This window comes from Apteryx rowi, unplaced genomic scaffold (assembly GCF_003343035.1).
Source record: "Apteryx rowi isolate R43461 unplaced genomic scaffold, aptRow1 scaffold_112, whole genome shotgun sequence".
Taxonomy (NCBI): domain Eukaryota; kingdom Metazoa; phylum Chordata; class Aves; order Apterygiformes; family Apterygidae; genus Apteryx; species Apteryx rowi.
This window is the reverse complement of record NW_020447331.1, coordinates 593,793-616,018: the sequence shown is the minus strand read 5'-3', so window position 1 is coordinate 616,018 and position 22,226 is coordinate 593,793. Positions and strand designations below refer to the sequence as shown.

Sequence of the window (22,226 nt, the reverse complement as noted above, 5' to 3'; positions counted from 1 at the left end):
ACAAATAGCACTTAGCTTATCTCAAGAGGAAACTTGATCACTCTCCGCAGACAACTGAGCTGTAAATCAGGTTTTATATGACTCCCCCAATGTGTCATTAAGACGACCTGAACAGGTTAGTTTGTATTAGATAAAAAAACTTTAGCTCACAATTGTACAGATAAAAAACACCTTACAGTTCTGTGTCTAYGCTATCTTGATCTGAAAAGCCTCAAGCTGTCTTTTAGAAGAGCTAAAATAAGCATCTCAAAAAAAAGCACCTCCAACTGCATTAAACTCTGAGTTTTGAGCAGAATATTCTATGGGCTACTTGGGCTACGTCTACACTAAATAATACAGTATTAAAGAAGCTATCTTATCATGGCAGTCTCTTGAGCCCTGTGCTGTTGCAGTTACTGTTTTTGATACAAGCCACATTGTATAACTTTACACTCCAACTTTTTTTCTGGCCAGAGGATGAGAAAGAAATTTCAAGTGACTTGTTCTTTTTGGAGCAGTTTGGAGCAGTTAAATCAAAAACTTTCCAGAACCTAGTCAGGGAGGGGAAAAATAAACTGCACAAGCAGCATCAAATTGAAATTCTAAACAATAAAGTCACTCTGTCCAGGAAAGATTAGTACTGCTTAAGTCAGTTCGAGCGCCGTTGTCTGGTTTGTCAAGTGCTGAGAGACCCAGGAAGGCAGAACAAGAGCGGGCCACGCTCAGAAGTTCTTCTCAGCTCGAAGTGTCCGCTTTAAAAACAAACACACACAGCTGCCCATAGAGCCTACGGAAGGCACGGAGAAGCAATCGAAACCCATGGACAAAATAAGTGTTTTGCTTCTAACTTTAGTAAGTAAAGATTTTCAGATAAAGGCAATTCCATCCATATTTAACAGCTCTTAAAAATATACACAATCAATTGCATTATATAAAGGATGGTCAATATTCAAGAAAAAAAAAAAAAAAAAAAGACATTTCAAGTGTTGAAGTTCTACTGATTTGGAATCGACTTTCATCCTAGAGGATATTCCAGTTGACAAAAGGGCCTTGTTCAGATATCTGAGATCAACTGAATACATTTATTTAAAAGCAATTTTAAATATTAAAAAAGTAGAAATTAACACATACAGTACTCAAAAACTGTCACATTAAATACATGTGAATAGACATGTGTACTGATGTTTTACCTTAACATTCTATGAGAAGTCAAGATTTTAACTAGTGGCACGACCAGATCTGATTTCTGTACATGTTGATGCACTATGTAATAAAAAAATAAATAGCAACTGTTGTTCAACAGTAAATAAGACAACATCTGCAGAACATACTTCCCCCTCTGGGGGCACCTTCCCCTGCCCCTCCCCCCGACCCCTTATCAGCTATTTTTCCATAAAGATTTAGACTTTCCAATACTATGTCATGTACAAAATTGCAGACAGTGGCTCATTGAGTTCAAATATAATACTGTACTAAACTCAATCAATATCATACATTTTCAGATTTCTTATGACCTACAATAAGCCAGAATAAACAGAACTATTGTTCCCAGCGGAACTCATTTAATTTTATAAAATGCATATGTATACTATTTTAAAGAGCGTAGAAAAGAATARACATTTGACTCTACATAATTTTACATGCCTAGGTTTTCTTTATATGGTTTGCTTTTATCAGTTTATTTCAAGATCACTTAAAAATACAATTGACCACAAAAGTGAATAGGTTTTGTTCTTTAATGCAACTTAAAACATTGTATTAATGGATAAAATGGAATGCTAAATAAACGCTAGTCCTGACTTCCTTTCAATAAAAAAAAACAGAGTAAAGTCCGAAATACTGGAACTGGTAATACTGAAGATTAGATGCCAGCAGGCTCACTCACTTATTGTGTAATAATTTTTCTTGGAATAAATTTTGTCATAAATGATAAAACCATTAATAGTTGATAAATATTTTGCATTTTTTCCACATTTGATTTAGACCAATATTTGTTTCCGTATTTGCCACATAAACAGAATTAAATATTCACTGACTACAGTCTTGTAAAACTGGATTAAAAATGAAAGCCTTCAGAAAGTTTGAGATGTGCTTTTATGAAATGAAAAATCTTTCTATGCAGCCAAGACAATCTGCTTTGAAACAGCAGAACTAGGTACTGAAGCCAAAATAACATTTAAAGCAAGTAATACAACACTACATATGAAAGTTATAAAACCTGCTATAGACAAACGGGGGGGGAGGGGGGGCACAAGACCATAATTGCATTTTGTTTTGAAGTTAAAAACGATGTTGAAAGTGAGATAGGAAATGAATGTTTTCACTAATACAAGTGTTTTCTGGCAATGCAATTTTATACCAACTTGCAAGAAACCACAGGTCAAATGCAACCTTCCAACGATCTTCTTAGAAATTAACTTTATAACAATATGCTTTTTTGTTGGTGCTTTGAATTAAGACAGTTACAATTACAGTTTAGTGAAGTCTACTAAACACAGCTTGATACTTGTGATCTGGGTTATGTCATTAATAGCCTGATCAAATGCATGAAAGGTCACCTTAATGTCAATTTTTTAGAGCAATTACAATAATCTAAATTTATCCTTATACCACCACTTAAGAAATTTTATTTTAGGTAACTAACTTTTAGCAAGGTTGAAGACAGAGGGGAAAAAAAAACAAAACACAACACAAAATCTTTTTTCAAAGAGCCAATTAGCTATAAACAAATACTGTTCCAAGCTCACATTAATTTGAATAGCAATTAAGTTAAAATTGTTCTGTTCTTCGAATGTAGCTATGTAACTACAGTACTACTTTTGTACAAAGGCAGGTTTCAAGTAAGCCTCTAAATGCATGCATAATGTCAACAGTCAACATTTTCTAGAAGTCCTTGGTTACTAAGAGTTCAGTGAAAGAAACCAGCAAATTTCACATATATCTACTAAAGAACAATATGACTAATTTCCATTAACATAAGTTTTCAAATGAAAGAAATTTGTAACTTTTTATAGTGAGGTAATATCACAGGGGAACTGCAATCACAGTTTGGCAAAGGTCCACATAATATAAACATGAAATGCTGTATGCACACCATAAAACATTACTGTTATCTGTAAAGTCAGTGAATATTTGTCTTCATAATTACACTTAACTGAGTACTATATTAAATAAATACCAAAGTGGGTTTCATAACTGTAAACTGCATACACTTATAAACTGCAGACTGATTTTTAAATTGTCCAAAACCATTCACTCATTCTAACTTTCTGCTAATTGTATATTGAGAATACCGAGTTATTAAGAACAGTCATTTCTGTACAGTTACATGGTTGATGGAGACCACCTATGTTTGGAAAGCTGGCAGTTCATACATATTTTTAACAGCATAGACAGAGATGTAAGTGCTAGATGCCGAGGATGGCTTCAACGAACCCAATAAGGCGTGCCAGGTTCCAAGGCTACCATAATACTGGCAAAGGCAGAATAACACAGTATATTTACAATACATATAATTCAACCTCATGAGGTGAAACTTAAATGAATTCTTATTTTGTAACAGCAGCTATATACACAATTGTGCACAGGATTACAGGGAGGCAGCAGCGTTCGCTTTTGCTAAAAAGCCCGTCTTGCATGAAGAATGTGCAATGCTCGAGTTTAGGGTTTCTTGTTTGTTCGCTCCTTTTCCTAGTCTGACAGAATGTGCACAAAGGACACCGGGAAGACCCCCTTCCTCTCTGGCTGTCCTTCGATGTGGCCAATCTGTAACACAGGAGGAAAAAAAAAAAAAAAAAAAGTATACATTGTTCACAGACTGCATTTACTCCATTCAAAAACAACAGCATTCCATGGATCCTAAGGAGCTTCTGAAAGTTCTTGGGCAGTCACAAGAATAATTTAGTTAATACTTGAATTTGTGTACAGGAACAAAACAAAACTGTACAAGCATATTATAAATAGGACAAATTAAGCCAATCTTAAAATCAAAAGAGAACAAAATGATTACAATTGAATTTGGAAACCTAGAAGAGCTGCATGCACCACTGAATTTCAAGAATCTCACCAAAACAGAGACCTGACTTTCCTTAGCCTGTTAGATTAACTTACATTAACAACGCGCAAGTCTTTCAGAACCATTTATCTTAGCTAACTGAATAAATCCTAAACACCTCACTTGAGAAAAATGTCTGCTACAATTGTGATATTACTTATAATAATCCTGATGACTGGATACCAGAAATCCTAGAAAAAACTTCACTTAAAGTGATAAAGGCCCACCTATTTTCTCCTTGAATTAATATGATTCTTAACAATGTGCATGTTACTATTTATAACAAATCACAATGTCTACTGATTAAGTGTCCTCCATATACAATTTCTAACAGAGAACAGTCTGCAACCAGTGAATTGCATAATATTCATAAAAAATAACCAAACAACTTATAAAAAAAATGGCACTTTGCGTGTGAGCTTTTCATTATTAAAAGGCCTAGATTATAAACAACTATCAAGCCAACAGTGCTGGAATAGCAAAGTCTTGATAGACCACATAACCTTCTTCTCATCCTGCTACAGGGCTGATCACTACTTTCAGAAGAGTAATGTACCTCCTTCCTCTTCCACAGGCTGACAAAATGGGAAGGGGAAACATGCAGGGCCGGCCGTTTCCTCTTGTAGAGCCAAATTTTTGAAGCATATGAGTCAACAGCCCTTATTTCCCTCCTCAGAAACAGTCAGGCTGAAGTGCTTTAATGGAATTTGTCAGGCATGTGGTTTTTTAAGATCCCAGGGTACTTCACAAAACAGGTTCCCCGACTACTGTAACTATAATCAGGGACTGGATGATGCAGCTCTTACAGCAGCTTTCCACTGGGCATGGCTCCTTTGATAACCATCTTTCAGTTGAAACACTTAATGCCCGGCTAGCGAGCGAGAGAGAACTTGGTGTGTAGCCAGAGCCAAGGCAGTGAAGGTTGCGCTGCAGCTGGATTAGGAAATCATAGGCAGCACTGCAGTAAGAATTTGTTTTTATCAACATGAAATGGGTCTCATTTTCCCCGGTAATAATTCTTGTGTAGGGCAGCATGATAGGACAGGGCTTTGGAGGCAGCAAGTAGTGTCAAGGGAGGGTTGGAGCCTCTGAGGGGGACTGAACGAAGCTGAGGTTAGCACCAGCAAGCCACAGGGCAATATGCAGTCCTGAGAAGGAGGGAGCATGACCCAAAAAAATGACATTGGAGGAAAGAAGGGAAAGAAAATGTTGATTAACTACCTGTCATTTAGGGAGGAAAACCAGCAGCTTACAGCACTGATTACAAATAGTCTTTCAGACTCCCAGCAATGCCTGTAGGTATAATTTAATATTTCTGGCGAACTTTAGATAATTGCCTCTCTTGTTTTACACAGAGAGCGTAAGCATGCTGAAGAGAGCGAAGACGTGACATCACCTCTTCATTCACGTGATGGAAGACTAGTGTGCATCATAAACAGTAATGTGTGTAAACACAGATTATCATTACGAGCTAGCAGTCAAGCCGGACCTAGTCAGGATGGTTTTTAGCAGACTCCCAGCAAGAAATAGATCCTAAGAGAAAAAGAAGGCTCCTCTTACATGAGTTTAAACATTGGATATTAGTTCAAGCAAACAAACAAACAAACAACCCCCCCTCCAAAAAAAACAGCCACTAAATACAGCAAAACAATGGGGGGGGGAGCCCAAACCCTTAAACCTGAAAAAAGGATGCAGGTCTGGATTTTCAGGAGAAAGTCACATTTTTAAAGTCAAAGAAATTTAAGTAATGTGAAACTATACAAGGAAAAGATACATACCCACCACTCTTGGTCCTCTTCACCAGTTACAATAATTACTTCTCCTTCGACAAATGTGAGCTCATCATCATTATCTGCCTGACAGTCATAAATGGTCTTCACTCGCCTAACCTTGTTTTTTCCCTAAAAATATAATGAAGGTTTAGATGAAAGACCTGAGAAACAGGGAAAACATATATATCATGTAAGTTTTGCTTTTTAGTTAATATTTTGTTCTACAACTCGGTGAAGGCTACCATTTTTTTTCCCTGCAATCAGGGACAAAAGAATCCCCCCCAAACCAAAACCTGCTTCAGCAAGCAATTTAAGAAAGCATGACCTACATAGGCCTAGTCTTTTCTTTACGCTTTCTTTTTTCTTAAAATACAGAACTCCACATAGACTTTAACATCTACTGCATTGCTTAAGCAACCTACATTTCTTTTGGTAAAGAAAGTTTAATGTTTTAATTTTGTTCCAGTCAACAAATACTCTCTTTCCCCTTCAATACATACTTATATTAAAAATACACCCAAGAACAGAAACTGAAATCCAATCTCCTCTGAATGTTATGAGAAATAAGGGCTGAGGAAAATGCTGAATTTAAATCCCAGTATTTCTTACAGCTTTGGGTTTGGATTTAGTGCAAAAAAATAGAGTATCCTTTGATTTCAGATCTACTTATAGGACTGAATCTGGAAATTATTTTTTGAAAGATTTTTGATGCAGGATGTTAGCAATCTCTCACAAAAAAGAAAAAAAAAGACTTAATTTCAGATGGCAGTACTATCTTGCAACTATGATTTAGAATAAATACTCTCACAATTTTACTGTTCTGAGTCCAAACATTTTCTAGGTCACATTTTGCTGCATACTGCTAATTCACATGAAAAAGTCTGAGCCACGAACTCCTCCCTGAACATATGTTTCTCAGGGCAGGGAAAATGCTTTAGATCATTTCCAAATTAAATAAGTAAGCAATACTTGCAGCAAAATATGCCTGCTACTTTATAGTCCTGTATATCATATCTGTATATCTTTAAAAAAGCACAGTTCCTCCTTTGAACAGAAGTAGCCAGGTAACAAGAGTATAAAAAAAGAATAGCACAAGGAGCTAAGCAGCAGAAGGGCTACTAGGGAAAAGCCAGCAGGTTGAGAGGAATTCGAGCCAAGAGCAACTTCACAGAGGAAATTTCCTAGGGTGTCTTCTCTTTGCTATTACCTACCCATTTGAATAACCTCCATGTTTCGGCAAAAAAATGCCTGCAGTTCAACGCAGTATAGACACATAGCAAACAGCACTCAGGCTCAAGTCAGGTTATGAGATAACAACAATTATAGAAGGATCTAAGGAACACTGCAGTTCATACAATAACATAAGGCTAAAAAAAACATACTATTGAGACAAATGAACAGAAATACCTGAAGGGAAATTTATACAACATCAAAGGGATTTTTTACAGCTAGGATTTGGCACAGTAAAAAGTTACTTCAAAGAACCCACTCTCTCTCTTTAAACAAATTGAGATAATTTGAACAAAAAATCTCAGCTATCACAAGGAATTGGAATTCAATATTAACAGATATTTGAGGCCAGTCCCAGCTTTCCACTGCAGAGAACCTTTACAAACTAAGAGGAGTTCCAATGAATCCTACAGTGATGAAGGGAAACAACTACTGTGTTCTTCTTTACCTTAAACATCTTTTTGTTATATAAGGAACACTTTGTCTCCTTTCTGAAGCTATAGATTTTATAGGAAACAGGGAAAAAAAAAAGAACATTCAAGTTCTCAGTGTGATTTTAGAGCACTCAGACCAAGTTTCATTTCTCTACAAGCATCCTTTCAATTCCTTACGTATTAACAGTATTCGCGTTTCACCCTAACAATTCTGAACAACTGTGTTTCTAAAACTTCCAGTAAAAACTTTTTGACTACTTAGCCGCCAAATAGATTAGCAAAAAGAACAGTGAAGTATCCACTCGTGTTAGTGGCTGCCATCACAGGTCTTAATGTTGCTTTGCAATGTAGTATTTCATCAATTTGTGCTGACAGGCTATAGCAATGGGATGAAAATGGAGACAAGATACATTTAAAAGGAGTTCATTACACATTACTAACTGAGGAAAGCAAAAGACTCCAGTGAACAAGAAGAGACGCATGCGTGCAGGCAAAGATGTGTAGAATACTGGAAACTAATTATCATGGGTGCATGATTTTGATCACTCCAAAGCAGAGGAACTATTTAATTTACTGTACACTTGATAATGGCTGAATTTTCAGACCACTGAATTTTTCCTCATCATTTTCTATATAAAAAGGCAGAAGAGTTCAGAAGATGAATCAATTATTTGCTTTCTTTCCCTCTATTAAAAGGAAGAAATAGCTGAGAGCACCCCACACCAATTGCCTCCTTATTTTTAAAAGCATATAAACAAATCCTAGTTGCACACAGGTTTTGATCAGAGCCTGATGATATTCTATTTAATTACCCAAACAACCAGGAAGCCCAAGCAACAACCTTCTTGTTCTCGGTTCAGTTAGGAGCCTACCGACAAGTCACTCACAAAAGCCAAGCAGAGAGAGGGCTGCAGAGAAACACTGTTCTTCCTCAAAGAAGCACAAGGGAGAAACTCCCCCTCTGCTTTCAGTACGAGAAGGGAAGTTGTATTTCCTTTAACTTAAGTGCTTTGCATAGCCACTTTGACAAGCAAAAACATCTCTTTTGATGTATTTTTTATGATGAAAACCATAGGAGAGCTCTAGAGTTTCACAAAATGACTTCAATATACATATGCATGAAAAACCTCAGTTGGATGGAAGTTGCATCGGCTAGCAAGATGACCTCCGGATTGAATAAGCAGACTTGGAATGTAGTTATAATTCCAGCTCTGCTACTGCACAACATCCTGCAGTGYAAGTTTTACCAACAGAGCAATATATTTGAATCTTTGTTTCTCACTTCAGTGCACCAATGTTAAATATTCGTGATAGGAATGTTTGTCAGTTGACCTGTATTTTCAGTTTTGTATCTACTGACAATAGGTGCTAATTCCTAACACTTTCAAAAACAAATATATATAAGTATAAATAAATAAATATATATTATATATAAAAATCTAAGGCATACAAAGCAGTGAACAAAGAAAGCACAGAAAACCACCACTTAATTCAGAAGTATAACTACTATGTAAATCTGAATACATTATCATGCTCCCAAGACTATTGTTTTATCTTACTAGTATTTGTTTTGGCATGCAAGAGGCCTTGTGAAACCCAGGTATTTGCGGAAGCTGCTTGTGAGCACAAACCACCTCATTCCCCCTCATAGCCAATAAAGTTACCTGTTTCACGTGTATAACTCAAGGGCTTTCTTTTCTGCACGAGTAGTCCTACAACAGCTTCAAAGCCTTTCATGGATACTTTCAACTAGCTGGAGTAGTACCTACCATATTTATTTTCCTGGGAAGTGGCACAGGGGTTTCTGGCAGGGTATGTGTTATGTCATTAGACTCTTCAGATGCTTGTTTTTGGATGGTGTCTCTAGATTGTACGTTTGGAGAAAGATCTAACGAGTGAGATTTTTGATTTGCCTCTGTAGGCTGAGGCTTTGGTGATGCTTCTCCACCTTGAGTTTTAGCCAACACCTCTCCTAGCTGAGGTTTTGGAGGAAGGTCCTTCATTTGTGGCTTTGGAGGTAAATCTCCAAGTTGTGGTTTTGGTGGCAAGTCTCCTAGCTGAGGCTTTGGGGGTAGCTCTCCAGGCTTTGGGGGTAAATCTCCCACTTGAGGTTTCTGAGTTAGTTCCAGAGGCAGAGGCTTTGGGGGCAAGTCTCCAGGTTGTGGTTTCTGTGGTAGATCGATGGACAGTGAAGGCTTCTGAAAGATTTCCGCGTGCTGATTGGATTTATCTATTGAAAGATGATGACTGGTTTCTATTTTTCTTAGTGCCACTAAAACAGAAGAGCATAACAACATTTTTTCATAATCTCATTTTAACATTCCATTAAAGGACTTAGTGAACATATGGTCATTAAATCATTGTAGTTTGATATGTGCCTGAGTCCTGGTAACTGTCCATATGTCCTCTTAATCTGTGGCAAATACATGATAATACAACCTTATTAGCCCTTCTTCACTGAGGGCAGTGCTAGGTCTCATAACACCGCTCCTGCAGGAGGCCACCGGTGCTTAATCCAACAGTTACCAGGTCACAATTTACACAGAGTAACTAGTTAAGGTGAAATAAGGTGACTGCTTTTTGGGCCTTGAAGAAAAATATTAAATATAACACAAGAAAAACTTTACCATGCAAGACAACCTATCAAGCCACTGATGTGACTGCAATGAAGATTCTCTTTAATGCCAGTAAAACATATTTACAATTGAACTCTATATAAAAAAGACCAAGTTTTAGAATTAGTATCTCCAGCCTCTTGAGGGAGACAGCAAGTGACTGTGTGAGAATGTATGCATCTACAGTGTACGTAATGCACTATTACAGAGATTCAAGCCAAAACTWATAAAAAATGAATCATTGTAAATATTTATAATTTAATAAAGATGAGATGCTTTAAAACAGTCTATTTTGAAGGTTTTATGGAAGGAAATGGAAAATAAGCCAGTYCTTTCAATTAACTTTGTCTCAGTGTCATGACTTTCTTTTCACCGATTCTACTGCTAAATTCCTTAWGTAAAATTCTAATTGTATAATGCTATGTGACTATACAGTGAAGTCCAACTTAAAAAAACAAGCACCCTATAATAAAGGAAATGAAGGGGAAAAGAGGAAAAAAAAAGTTATGCACCACAAGGARAGCAATGCACTTTGACTAAAAGGAATCATTTCATACTGTATTCAGCTTTGCTTTAATGTCATATTATACTATCCAAAAGGGTGGTCTGACATTTTACAACAAAACCAACACTTTGGATATCACCTACTACAAGAATATCTTCATGCTATTTTTTATGGTTATTCATACCAAAGAGGAAAATTTTATATGATTTCCATGAATGGAATTGCATAGCTACTATCAAACACTTTGTTTTAAAAAAAGTCTGTATATAACTGTCTCCTAGATGTATCTAATAGCAAATATACAAGCACTGATCATCCACATCAATTTAAGTCTTAAAAAAATGATATGAAAAACTGATACTGGCCCTTATCAGTGCTTTGATTGTTGACCCCACATTAATTTTCACCTAAAACCAGCTCTCATTTTAAATCAAGGAAATGCTAACTTCCTTTGCAGAGATACCTCATCATGTCAGTGCTGTCTCTTTCAAAAGATGATGTCATATCATAGCTATTATTGATAAATAAAGTTGAAACTTCACATTTGCATTTTATGTTAAAATAATTTATGGTCTGTATTTCAGTCATCTTTGGAAGTTAAGCCAGTCAGCATTACTTCCTGATTTTAAGACTCTAAAATAATCATCCACTCAGACGTTGACATATATAATGCATTTTTGATGGGATGCTGTATCAGATAGCTATGAGGTAGGTCTGCTTTGAAGTTTGCAGTGAACTGCTGCAAGGAAAACCAAAAACCTCCTTAACTCATAAGCCAGGTTTTATTTATCTTCTTTAAAGAGAGACTTGAACAAATAAATTTCGAGAAAGAGGCCCATGAAACATCAGCTTGGATCACGATCTTAGCAAGTTTGTCACTGATACACAAGCAAGTATGTAACATACTTGAATTCTTTTTCAAGTTATTAAGAACAACYCTGTTCCCCCAAGACAGGTTCTTACCGGCAACGGACACAAGCTGCATCAAGAATATTAGGAAACTGGATATAAAACATAGCTCAGAGAGGCTACCCATGGAGATATTCAAAACTTGACTGTACATGGCCTTAACAACCTGACCTAATGTCAGTCTGCCCTGCTCTGAGTGGGGGATTGGACCAAACGACCTCCTGAGGTCTCAGCCAGCTTCGATTATTTTATGATTCTATTTTCCTCCGAGGGCTAACTCCTTTTTAGTTTAATAAAAACTTCCTGATCTTCCAAAATCCTTTTCAGTTTTGCTACAATTTCATGGTTTGTGATGTTCTAGAAATAAAACTTTTGCTGAAAGGATCTATATACTTAAAACAAGTATCTACCCTTATGCACTTTTAAAAGAAAATTATCCCCCCCCCCCAATATATTTATTTAATTAATTATTTTTACCTTTCTGAGGTAGTTTGGGAAGAACTCTTGGACCAAGTGCAGTCTTTGCAGTTCCAGTGCTAAAAATCAACAGATATGAATTATTAGTGCTTACAATTGTTACACCTATTCTTTCCCATTTTTACTTCCCCATGGCCATAATTTAGAAAAATTCACATTTACAGTGCTTATTTTGTATAACCAACTTTTCACCTTGCCTGTGGATTAATCCTGAAACTCAAAGCACTATTAAGAACGGACCACTTTCTTCAAAGAGAGAAAAAGACATGCAAAGCCCATGCAAAGCTTTAATGCTACAGTGCAGATTTATCCTATGGACCATGGTACGTGCAAAAACATACTCTGAAAATGGATGAAACTGAAAGAGAACTCAGCTGAGAGATCCTGAACTTTTTAAGGAAACTTTGGTCTTTAAACATTAAAGTAACCATACCGAATCGCTCAGAATATAATCTGTCCTTTACGTTAGCAGCTTGAAGTTTCTAGGATTGAGCCTATGCCTTGTCACCCACTGCATGAGTATAGTATCGTATTACACACATCCTGCAACTCCATTAGAAGACAAAGCCTCTGCTACTCCAAGGAAAATACTGATTATCGTGGGCAAACAACCTACTTCATTCTGTCAAGCTGTGTTATAGCTGCACTAGCTACTTGTAATGGTAAGCAACAGCACATGCAAGATGGTTGGGAGTAATTTAATTACAGCATAAAAATCTGAGAGACAGTCACATCTTGCCAAGCGTTCCACCTATGCTTTCCTTTGTAGATTTTTTTTTTTCCCCAAATTAACACCAGGCTGGCTCAAATTTTCAAACATGGTTTCTGAGGGCAACACTTATTAAAACTTTGAACAAAATGCCAAAATCCTTTGACTGAACACATACACGAGTTACTTTTCTATAAATGGACTATGGGAGTGGGAGCCCCCCCCCCCCACTTCTGTGCATGCATTTTTGTAATTTTTAGAATCATTCTTCTACTGAAGAGACTAAAACTCAGTGACGAAGTTTGTAGGAAAAACACATCTTGACAAACACCTTGAAACGTTCTGGTGAAAATGAATTTTTCTTTGGTCAATTTATGTATCCCCGACAAGTGCAATTTTATGCATTAACAACAGACACTGATATTTCCATAGTTAGCTATCAACAGCTACGTTATACTATGCCAAGGGTTGCTTGTCTCGAGGCACAGTCTAAACCGTCTTAGGTCACGAAAATCAGAAAGACTTTGAAATATCAGTTATGAATATGTATAAATGGCTGCGATTCATTACGCTTTCTGTACTGAATGAGGAAAAGGCTCCACAGGAGTTCTACCTTTTTCATTTCATTTTAAAACTAGCAACAAATTAAGAAGAATTCTGCTCTTTGAGGAAATAAGCTGCTCATTGCATAGCAAATTCTGCTAAAAATTGGAAGTATTTCACCTCGATCCAAATACAAGTTACGCCTGTTTGCTCAGGCTACCAATCTTATAAGATAATTTGCTTCCTTAACTCAATTTAATCCTAAACTACCATCTGGTTTGGCACCAGCTAAACTCTGTCATGAAAGGGGAAAATGATCTCACTGGTTGTTCTGCTTTTGTGAAGCTRTAATTCAGACAAGATTTGCATTGCTGGATTCCAGCCTCCTTAAATTTATGCTAGTGGAACTGCAAGTCCTTAATGTTTCGAGGCTTTTTTAGCACAGGTGATAAAGGGATTATGAGCTCTGCTTTTTTATGAGATATTTAGTTTGATTTCAAACACCTCTCTAGAAAAAGTTACAAAGAAGAAAACAAATTGATTTAAGGCATAAAAAAAAAAATCAGTTTCACCTCAAAATAATTAACTCAAAACAATAAGGAAAAAGAGACAAATGAGTCAGGGACTTGCTAGAATATGTTCAACAGAGCAGAAAGTTTTCTGCTTCATCAGCAACTCTGGTTCTGGTATTATTTATCCCTGAATGTTTTACTTTGAAATGAGTATGAATAAACACTTTCAGCTTAATTTTCTAGATTTGCTTTAAAGACAAAATATATCTTAACGCAAAACTGAAAGAACAGCCAAACTCAGTCTTGCTTCGATAAATAATTACCTACGCCCTTCCAGTCTACTGACATCAAGTACAAGTCTCACACCTTTACCCTCACGTTATGAATATCAAGTATGGCGTCAGCTCCTTATGCTGTAGACCAGCACTTTTTTCCTCTGAATACCATATACCACCTAGAAGGATTCATCATATAAAGCAAGTCAGCTCTGCTACCAAGAACAAATCCACTGCCTGTCCTGATAAAGCAGATCAGAGACACCAGGGAATGTCCAGCAACTCTATCTACAAGTCTACTGTGATTTGTTTGACATTACGTCTGTCTCTGGTCATGGCCTGATCACATACACTTGTGGTCMGGCAAGGACTCCCTCATGCTGCCCGAGGCGCACGTTGAGTAGAACTGCCATACATTGTACGTAAGGACTTTGGAATCACAACACAGATAAAGGAAGAGCAAACACCGAGTGACAGGAGTAGGTGGCAATCCCTTCTTCTCCAGCTATTGAAGACGACGCATGTAACGCACTGACCTGGTGGCCTATGAGCAGTTTGTGTTACTACAAACTGTGCATCAGCACATACGCCTAGCAGACTCAAACATTTCAGCTGAAAGACTGAGACAGGTCCTCTCTCTCAGCGAGTTACTTCTATGCCAACCTATACCAAGAGTGACACCATGAAGTGTTTTGTTTTTCTACAGCAACAGGCATGATATCTCAACAGCATGAAGCAGATAAAATGAAATGTCAGGAAACATGAAGATAAAATATTTTGTCCTTCTAGACTGCAGTTTAAGGCAACATACTCTAGCCCAGATGGCACTTTTGTATGAGCAATAGATAGATACTGGTACAAGTGGTTTTGTCCATCCCATTCAACGGATAAACTGTGTCTGGATAGTTATGAACAAAGCATAGGAAGCTCAGTGAAGCTAAAGTATGTGTGTGGTCGTAAGACATGCAAAACACTAACGAAGTACCATGGCCGGGGTTCTACCTCGTATAAAAGGTTAATTTTTCTCATTTACAAATTAGATGTATTTAGATAAATTTTCATCTTCAACCTTATAGATACAGATTTGATTTTACCTTGACTGCTGAGACATCCCCTCAAACTTGTTTGCAGCCTTAGTTGAAGGTGGGCCCAAATCATTACCTGAGGTGAAAAAACAAATTTTAAAAATCAACATTAAGATAACTGAAACATATCAATAGAGGGTGTAATTTAAAACAAAGTCATAGCCTTCCAAGTATCCTCTACAGAACATGTCTAAATATTTTAAAGACCATCCTTTATTAATAACTTCGTAAACTGAGAAAGCTACAGGGACCATAACAATAATCTAAACTGACCTGTCATAGAACACACTTTAGAAACAAATCACTTGAAGCTGACATCTGCTGGCAAGGAAAAAAACTGAATTATGTTGCTGAGTTACTACTGTATATAATTTTTTTTTCCTCAATACAGTGTTTCAGTTTCTCTGAAACAGAAGGAGTTACTGCAAACCAATATCCAAATAAATTTATGCAATGTTTAAATTTTGCTTTATAAGGCACATCTTTCTAAAACCACTTAAGTCTGATTTTACTCACAAAATACCAAATTTCTAAGGATTGGTATTTTATTCTACAGAGTCRCTACATCAGAAAAGGCTACACTTTAAGTCTATACGTTACGATAACTTGAATTAACTTCCTGATAAAGACAAGGTCCTAGATATACTCAGTTCTGTCAAGAAGTAGCAAAATCCCAAACCAAGTGCTTCTGAACTCTTTCAGTAGAAAAGATCTCCTTCATTAATCATCACCATTCCCAAGGTACAATTACAGTACTTATCTTGTTTTAGTGCCTTTATCACACCCCCTTCCCTCTTCTTAACAGCATGTCTAAACAAACTTAGAACCAGCTTCAAAAAATTGAATCTATTTCCCAGAGACAAAATTTACCAAGAAGCAAAGCACAATATTTCCTATTCAAAGGCCAGATGCATCTCCCTAGGGCATCAGAGTCTAAATGAAATAATGGTGGCAAAAATTTAACATTTTGGTAGGAATTAGCTTTTCCCCATCAGTATTATCTGTTTCAGTTTGGAAACCAACTAGTACAGGGTGTCTCTCTACTATGAGATCTACTTTGTCACACACGGGTACTCACCCAGATCTGTTTTTTGTGGGTTTTTTTGTGTTTTTTTTTTTGGGGGGGGGGGTAGTGTCAGAGAAGGAGCAATAAAAATATAAGAACTGTGATAATATTGCAGCCAATCCTATGTCATAATTAGATCTGAAGGTGAAATTTTCAGAAATAGTTAACGTTTCCTTAGCTCTCATAAATTTCAATTGCTGCAGAGAGGCTAATGCTGAGTCTTGTTAAAAAAATCTGTTTATATTAAAAATGAAAAAGTAACAAGCTTTAAAACAAGAACAAACACTAAATCCTTCACATATAGGTCCTATGGATAAAGCAAGGAAAAATATTTCATGGTTGTTATAGAAATACAAAATAATCTAAATGACACTTAAAACATCTTTGAATAGTAGCTTAATTTGGTAGCACATAACTTAAGGATTGTTCTGCTAGAACCCTCAATGTGCAGGTGAGAAAAATGCTGAAATGCAAAATAGCAGGAAAAATGACAACACAGAGAGGAGCTTCTGAAAGGTAAAGTGGTGAACTTCTCACAAAATTCTTAAGCAAAGATCACAGCAAAGGCAGATAGAAAAAACTCCCTCTTTAAAGAACTTCTCTATACTCAAATCTTAAAATCCAAAGCAATTTTTGTACAGTTCTGATTTAAGAAAAGGGGGAGAAAAGGCCCCTCTTTCATCCACAGAAACTTACTCTGCACAGTATGGCAGATAGGAGGAAAAATAAGCAATGTTCTTTTCTCTGACCCTGCTTTGAAAAGCTATTCTACTACTTTAAAATTTTTCAACTTCAACTCCACACCTACGTCTTCTCATATTTTCCTTTTCCTTCATCTCTTAACTGGCATATTTTAAGAAAAATTGGCACTAACTTAACATCTGCTCCCATCACAATTTTCATTCTACAAATGTTAGATTCCACCAGTGTTGTATTAAACAGTATTAAAGTATATGGTATTTTAGGTGCTGATTTGGACTAAAAGATCTTCTAATTTTAAAGCCCAAGCTCCTCAAAATGTCCCCACTACCTCTGAAATAGTACAGGGCTTTTAGAACAGGCAGAATAAGCAACATATTTTCCACATCACAGACTCTGAAAAAGTAGAGAAAAGCAAAGATTGTCATTATTTTTATTCATTAAGAAAGAGGCTTCACTTTTCATTAGACTGTATGCCTTTCTTCATATTAAATCCTAGACTAAATCACATATATACTATACATGAGCATTCTAGGATTTAACCCATTTAACTCAAGTTTTTCCAGAAAAAAAAATGGTGCTTTTAGGGTTGCTGGAGATTTTGTGTTCATATTAGGACACAGAAAGGATACTCGGAGATCTGAGTGGTATATGGATGACCCCCTTACATAAGTATTGGATTGCAACTCAGAAGTTAATAGGATTTAAGGAAATCCTGCCAGCTATACTAAAATTACAGAAAATTACATGGGCCTGTGATTTATAGCTACAGGGAAAAACTGACTGCACAGAGAAATCTTTATTAAAAAGAGAAGGAATCTGAGTAGACAGGAAAATACTTTCTAAAACTTTTCTCTCAGAAAGGTATCCTGTTATACAGAAACAACTTTTTTTTTTTTTTTTAATTTCTCCTGCTGGTAGGAGGATGCAAACCTATCAGTCTTTGTATACGTACAGACAACATCACAAAACCTGAAAACATATGAAGACAACACATCTCAACCAGTTAGGTATGAACACTTTGCAGGAGAGGTTCGGCACGCAGCCCAAGGAAACGCGYTACCCTGCCATCAGGAGAGCTGCACAGGTTTATTGAGGTGCATCTGCCCCAAATCAGGGTCCATCCAGCTGAATTAGCTGGGGACAACAGTAGCAGGGTGAGGACGCGGATGCAGAGCAGACGCAGTAGAGGAGGGGGACGGGCTAAAGGCAGCCTAGGAGGCTGGGGAGGCGCGAGGAGGCAAAGGAGGTTGAGCTGGGCCCCAGGGAAACCCGGAATATCACCAATTTTCCCAAGCGAGACTCGGATACAGAAGGCTGGAAGCTACAGAGACAGGAGACGCAACTGCTGATCCGTCTGAGCTGACACTGCATCGAGCTGCAACCACTGGAAAGCAAGCGCTAGGCAAAAGCAACCACAGGTTATAGATCACCCACCGTAAAGGCTTTCCCCTGCCCTTTCGCTTTGCGTTTCAGAAAACTCACCCCAAGGAATTGGGCCCTTATTCTGGGGTCCGTGAGGTAGTGGGCTTGGTGGGTCAGAGAGGGTTCGTTTGTGTCCGGGGGGTGGGGGAGGTGGCCTCTTCTTGGACAGAGTGGAGCTGCCACTAGAGGCTGGGGTGCTTAGAGGGAGGGTTGAAGGTGGGCCTGCAAAACAACAGACAGTCTTCTTAYACACGCACGCGCATAAACGTCAAAGCAGCACTGAAAAATTCACAGTCAGACCACAGTAAAGTGCAGCGAAAGACTAAAACCAAAGGACAAGCCATGCCGAAACACCGTTTAGATCGAACGAGACATTCGCCACGTTTTTAACCAGTCTAACCGTGGGAATAGAAGCAACCCGACAAGCAAGTGACACACATGGATTTGTTTAAAAATACAGGATTATTAGTCACTCACTCCAGGATTTTTGATTTTAGGCATTGTAAAGACAAAATACATAAAACCTTAATATAAAGTAACATTTAACATCTGGGTTTAAGATTGATTTACACCAGAATTAAATAACTTTCTAGATACTCTATTGGGTAGTCAGGGTTTTTTGCTCCAGAGCATCCTATATTAATTCTGTTAAAACAAACAAACAAATAAATGAAATCCATCTTCAAGCTTTCTTCAAAACTTGAAAATAGGATTCTAAGCTTAATACATTTTTCTATAGTTATTTTCCACTTTTTTCTGTGGCTTAGCTATAGCAAAACACACATTCTTGGAGTATGACAAATTATTGCTTGCAGGGCGTGTAAAACAAACATCAGAAAATCCCTTTCTAAGGTTGAGATTAGACATATTATGGTAGCATTGCTTATTACAGCTTACGTAGTCAGCCCTATCCTACCCCCAAACGCCCTGTATTTCCCCTTGTGATGATATTGGCACAAACATTGTTTAACAGGATATGGGAGTAGGTTCAGATTAAAAAATAACCTAGGAGGAAGAGGAGTGTTTCCCCTCATCCACTTTACCATTCACCTTCATAAATGCTTGAATGAGCTCAAGGAAGCAAGCAGTGCAGGGCACAAAAATGTAGTGTGAAAGGAAAACTGCTTAAGCCAACTATCATTACTGCCAAAAACAGCTGAAACATTTATCTAAACTGGTTCTATGTTAGTTTAGAATAGCTTTAAATATTTTTTTCCACCTTATCAAAATAGTAATGCTTTACTCCAGTCCATGATCTTGCAGTAAGTCTTGCAGGTACGACAGCTTTGCCATCACAGAATCTGGATAAATGCAGATGTCTGACCATGTAGTTTTGAAAGCAAAAATTATTTGTAGCTGAAAGTTCAAAGTCTAACATCAAATATCTATCAGAATCTACTTACTTATTCTTGAAAACATAACTTCTTTGAACAGTATTTGAAACAAAATTTTTGTTTTGTTAGTCAGCATGTACCCTAACTTGCACACAGAACTAGAGCTGCTTCTTTAGAAAGATTTATTTTCAATCTCTATAGTAAGAGTGAAAATTACCAAAGCCTGCGTTCCTTCCCAAATCACTACATGTCATAAAAGTATTAAAATCAGTGCAGAACAATCTTTCAGCTGGTGACCTCCTCCTTTCTTCCTATCCTCCAAGACAAGATTAACAAAACTGCCCATCACGAGGTAGTGGTCCAACCTATTCTCTTCCAGATTCAAGACTGGAAGGCCTCTCACTGCACAGGCGAGTATCTTGACCACAACACCAGCAGGTATTCGGGGCCTGGCCTTTCATTAATTGCTTACTCTTGTGAATAAAATCCATCTCTATTTAATCTACTCCCAAGTTCACAAAGCCATTAACTGACAAGCAGTGAAATGTTAGTGCAAATTAATAAGACCGTTCTCCAATTTTTATCCTTTCTTATTTACATCTCTTCCTTGAGCTTCAGTTATTTAAGAAGGCAAGGTAATTTAAACCATATTTTGAAACTAGTTTCTGCCAGCAAAAACAAATAACATTTTCTCGTGCTAAATCTTGACTGAAGATCCCCTAAACTGCTGCAAGTTAGAAGTCCTCTAGTTTGCTTAAATGCTTATGAAGCAAAGGTGTTCTATAAACCATAAGTAACTCCGAGCATATCTAGGAGTGGTGGGGCGGAAAAGAAAATTAAATAACCAGTATTAACAGCAACATTATTTTTAAAGCATACAGAAAACACACATTGTATGACAGCAGAAAAATGCCGTGCTGAAATCTCCAATTGGAGGTACATATTCCCAAAATGTCTGCAAGTGGGAACGGCTAACACTTCAAAAGCTTCCGTCCTACCACCACCTAGTGTCCTGTTACGTGAACTACACTATAGCCTTATCCCAGGCTAAAAAGAAGTTGTTCCTCCCCCCCCTGCAAAATCACAAATAGTTCAAACTTCACTTAAAAGGTGAGGAAATATATTGAAATAGCATTATACACTTATTGCAAAAATACAACTTCAGAAACGAAGTGACTACAATTTGAGCTTTGTATTGCCAATAAAATGAAGAAATCTTCGCCACAAAAACAAGATTTAGTATGCGATTATATACAAATATTTTGTATTTCACACTACTAGCATGTCCATAAATATCATAGAAAAGTTTTGAAAGCTGTGATGTGATAACGTTTTTAAAGTTCATATGGTACCCAGCAATTTTAGGGAAAAGGTGTTAACAACTGCATCTTTTCAGACTTTTAGCGTATGTTACTACATTAGCTTCATAGCTTGGTAAATGGAATGAATAAATATGAATTTAGGAGTCATAACATACTAATGATTAGATGGCTGGTGGGAACGCTTATAAAATAACGTATTTGCAAATAAACAGTAAACAAGGGAAAACTTCAAACCGGTTTTCAGAAAAATGTACAAAGTCACATCATGTTTTGAATAAAGCTAACATGGAAAACACTCTGGAATCTAAAACAATTTACAGAAACAGATGATGAAACAATACAAAGGTCTGATGACACGTTAAGTGTGAATAAAATTGTTATCAAATACTTTGTGTGTTACATGTAACACATATATAATACACCTACATTCTCATAATACAGTTACACAATACTTTTTAACTGTTTAAGGCAAGGTAGGTATTTCTAGAGACTAATCAGAGAGCAGTTAATCTTCTAGATCAAAGATACTTTGTGATTCTAACCAGGGAGCAAATAAGCCATTTCTTCTCCACAGTCATCCTGATGATGACTTCTCACATAGTTGTGACGTTCACATTTCATGAAGAACGCTTTCTCACACAAGACAAAACAACAAAAAAACCCTAGCAGCTTGACATAGGATCTTTTTATTCTGTTCCCTTTGGGCTTTCTTCTCTTCAGTTAGCTGGGCAGTAGTTGCTTTCAGCGCAAGCTGTTCTTATCTTTTATCTCTTTTTGCTATCACGAGCCTCATGCTTTCATATGCAAATAGACTCAGACTTAATATATTAAGATAAATAACTGGAAAAGGTCTGCAATTAATAGTGCACTGCCCTTCAGCTTTTGTGGAGTTAGTATAGTATCTATTAATTTGTGTACTAGTGACAACATGCAAAGCTGTTACCATCCACTCAAGAAATGGTGTTTTTATAGTGTAAAGCCTCACATTCATATTTATATTTTACCACTTAATGAGAGGTATGGAAGAACCAGTATTCCACTTAATGGTAGCACAGGTACTGCAAAGGAAAGTAAGTTTGTATTAAAAATGGTATTTTCATTAACAAATGTTGTTAACCTTTTTTTCAAGTTCTTATGAGTGACAAATTCTGCACAGATATTGCTAAAAGCCTTCTTCAGTTTGTCTTACTTTAGATATCTTTATTACTGAAAATAAGACCGTTATTAAAGAAACAATGATCACAGTCACTCTAAACAAGCAAGCTAAGAACATAAATTGAT

The 22,226-nt window shown here is 36.9% G+C and overlaps 1 protein-coding gene across 3 annotated transcripts in view; it reads right to left on the bottom strand.

Annotated features, from left to right (window-relative positions):
* Window positions 1-812: 812 nt before the first annotated feature.
* The window catches only part of ASAP1 (ArfGAP with SH3 domain, ankyrin repeat and PH domain 1), a 125,328-nt gene continuing 103,914 nt past the window's right edge, over window positions 813-22,226 (bottom strand). For 2 of the 3 annotated variants that reach the window (XM_026077548.1, XM_026077556.1), the window contains exons 23-28: window positions 18,350-18,511; window positions 15,109-15,175; window positions 11,976-12,034; window positions 9,239-9,741; window positions 5,812-5,934; window positions 813-3,744 (exon numbers count right to left, since the gene is read on the bottom strand). In XM_026077548.1, the coding sequence (XP_025933333.1) occupies window positions 3,670-3,744; window positions 5,812-5,934; window positions 9,239-9,741; window positions 11,976-12,034; window positions 15,109-15,175; window positions 18,350-18,511 (989 nt within the window). In that variant the 3' untranslated portion in view covers window positions 813-3,669. The remainder of the gene's footprint in view (window positions 3,745-5,811; window positions 5,935-9,238; window positions 9,742-11,975; window positions 12,035-15,108; window positions 15,176-18,349; window positions 18,512-22,226) is intronic. The other variant, XM_026077564.1, reaches the window with a different exon arrangement.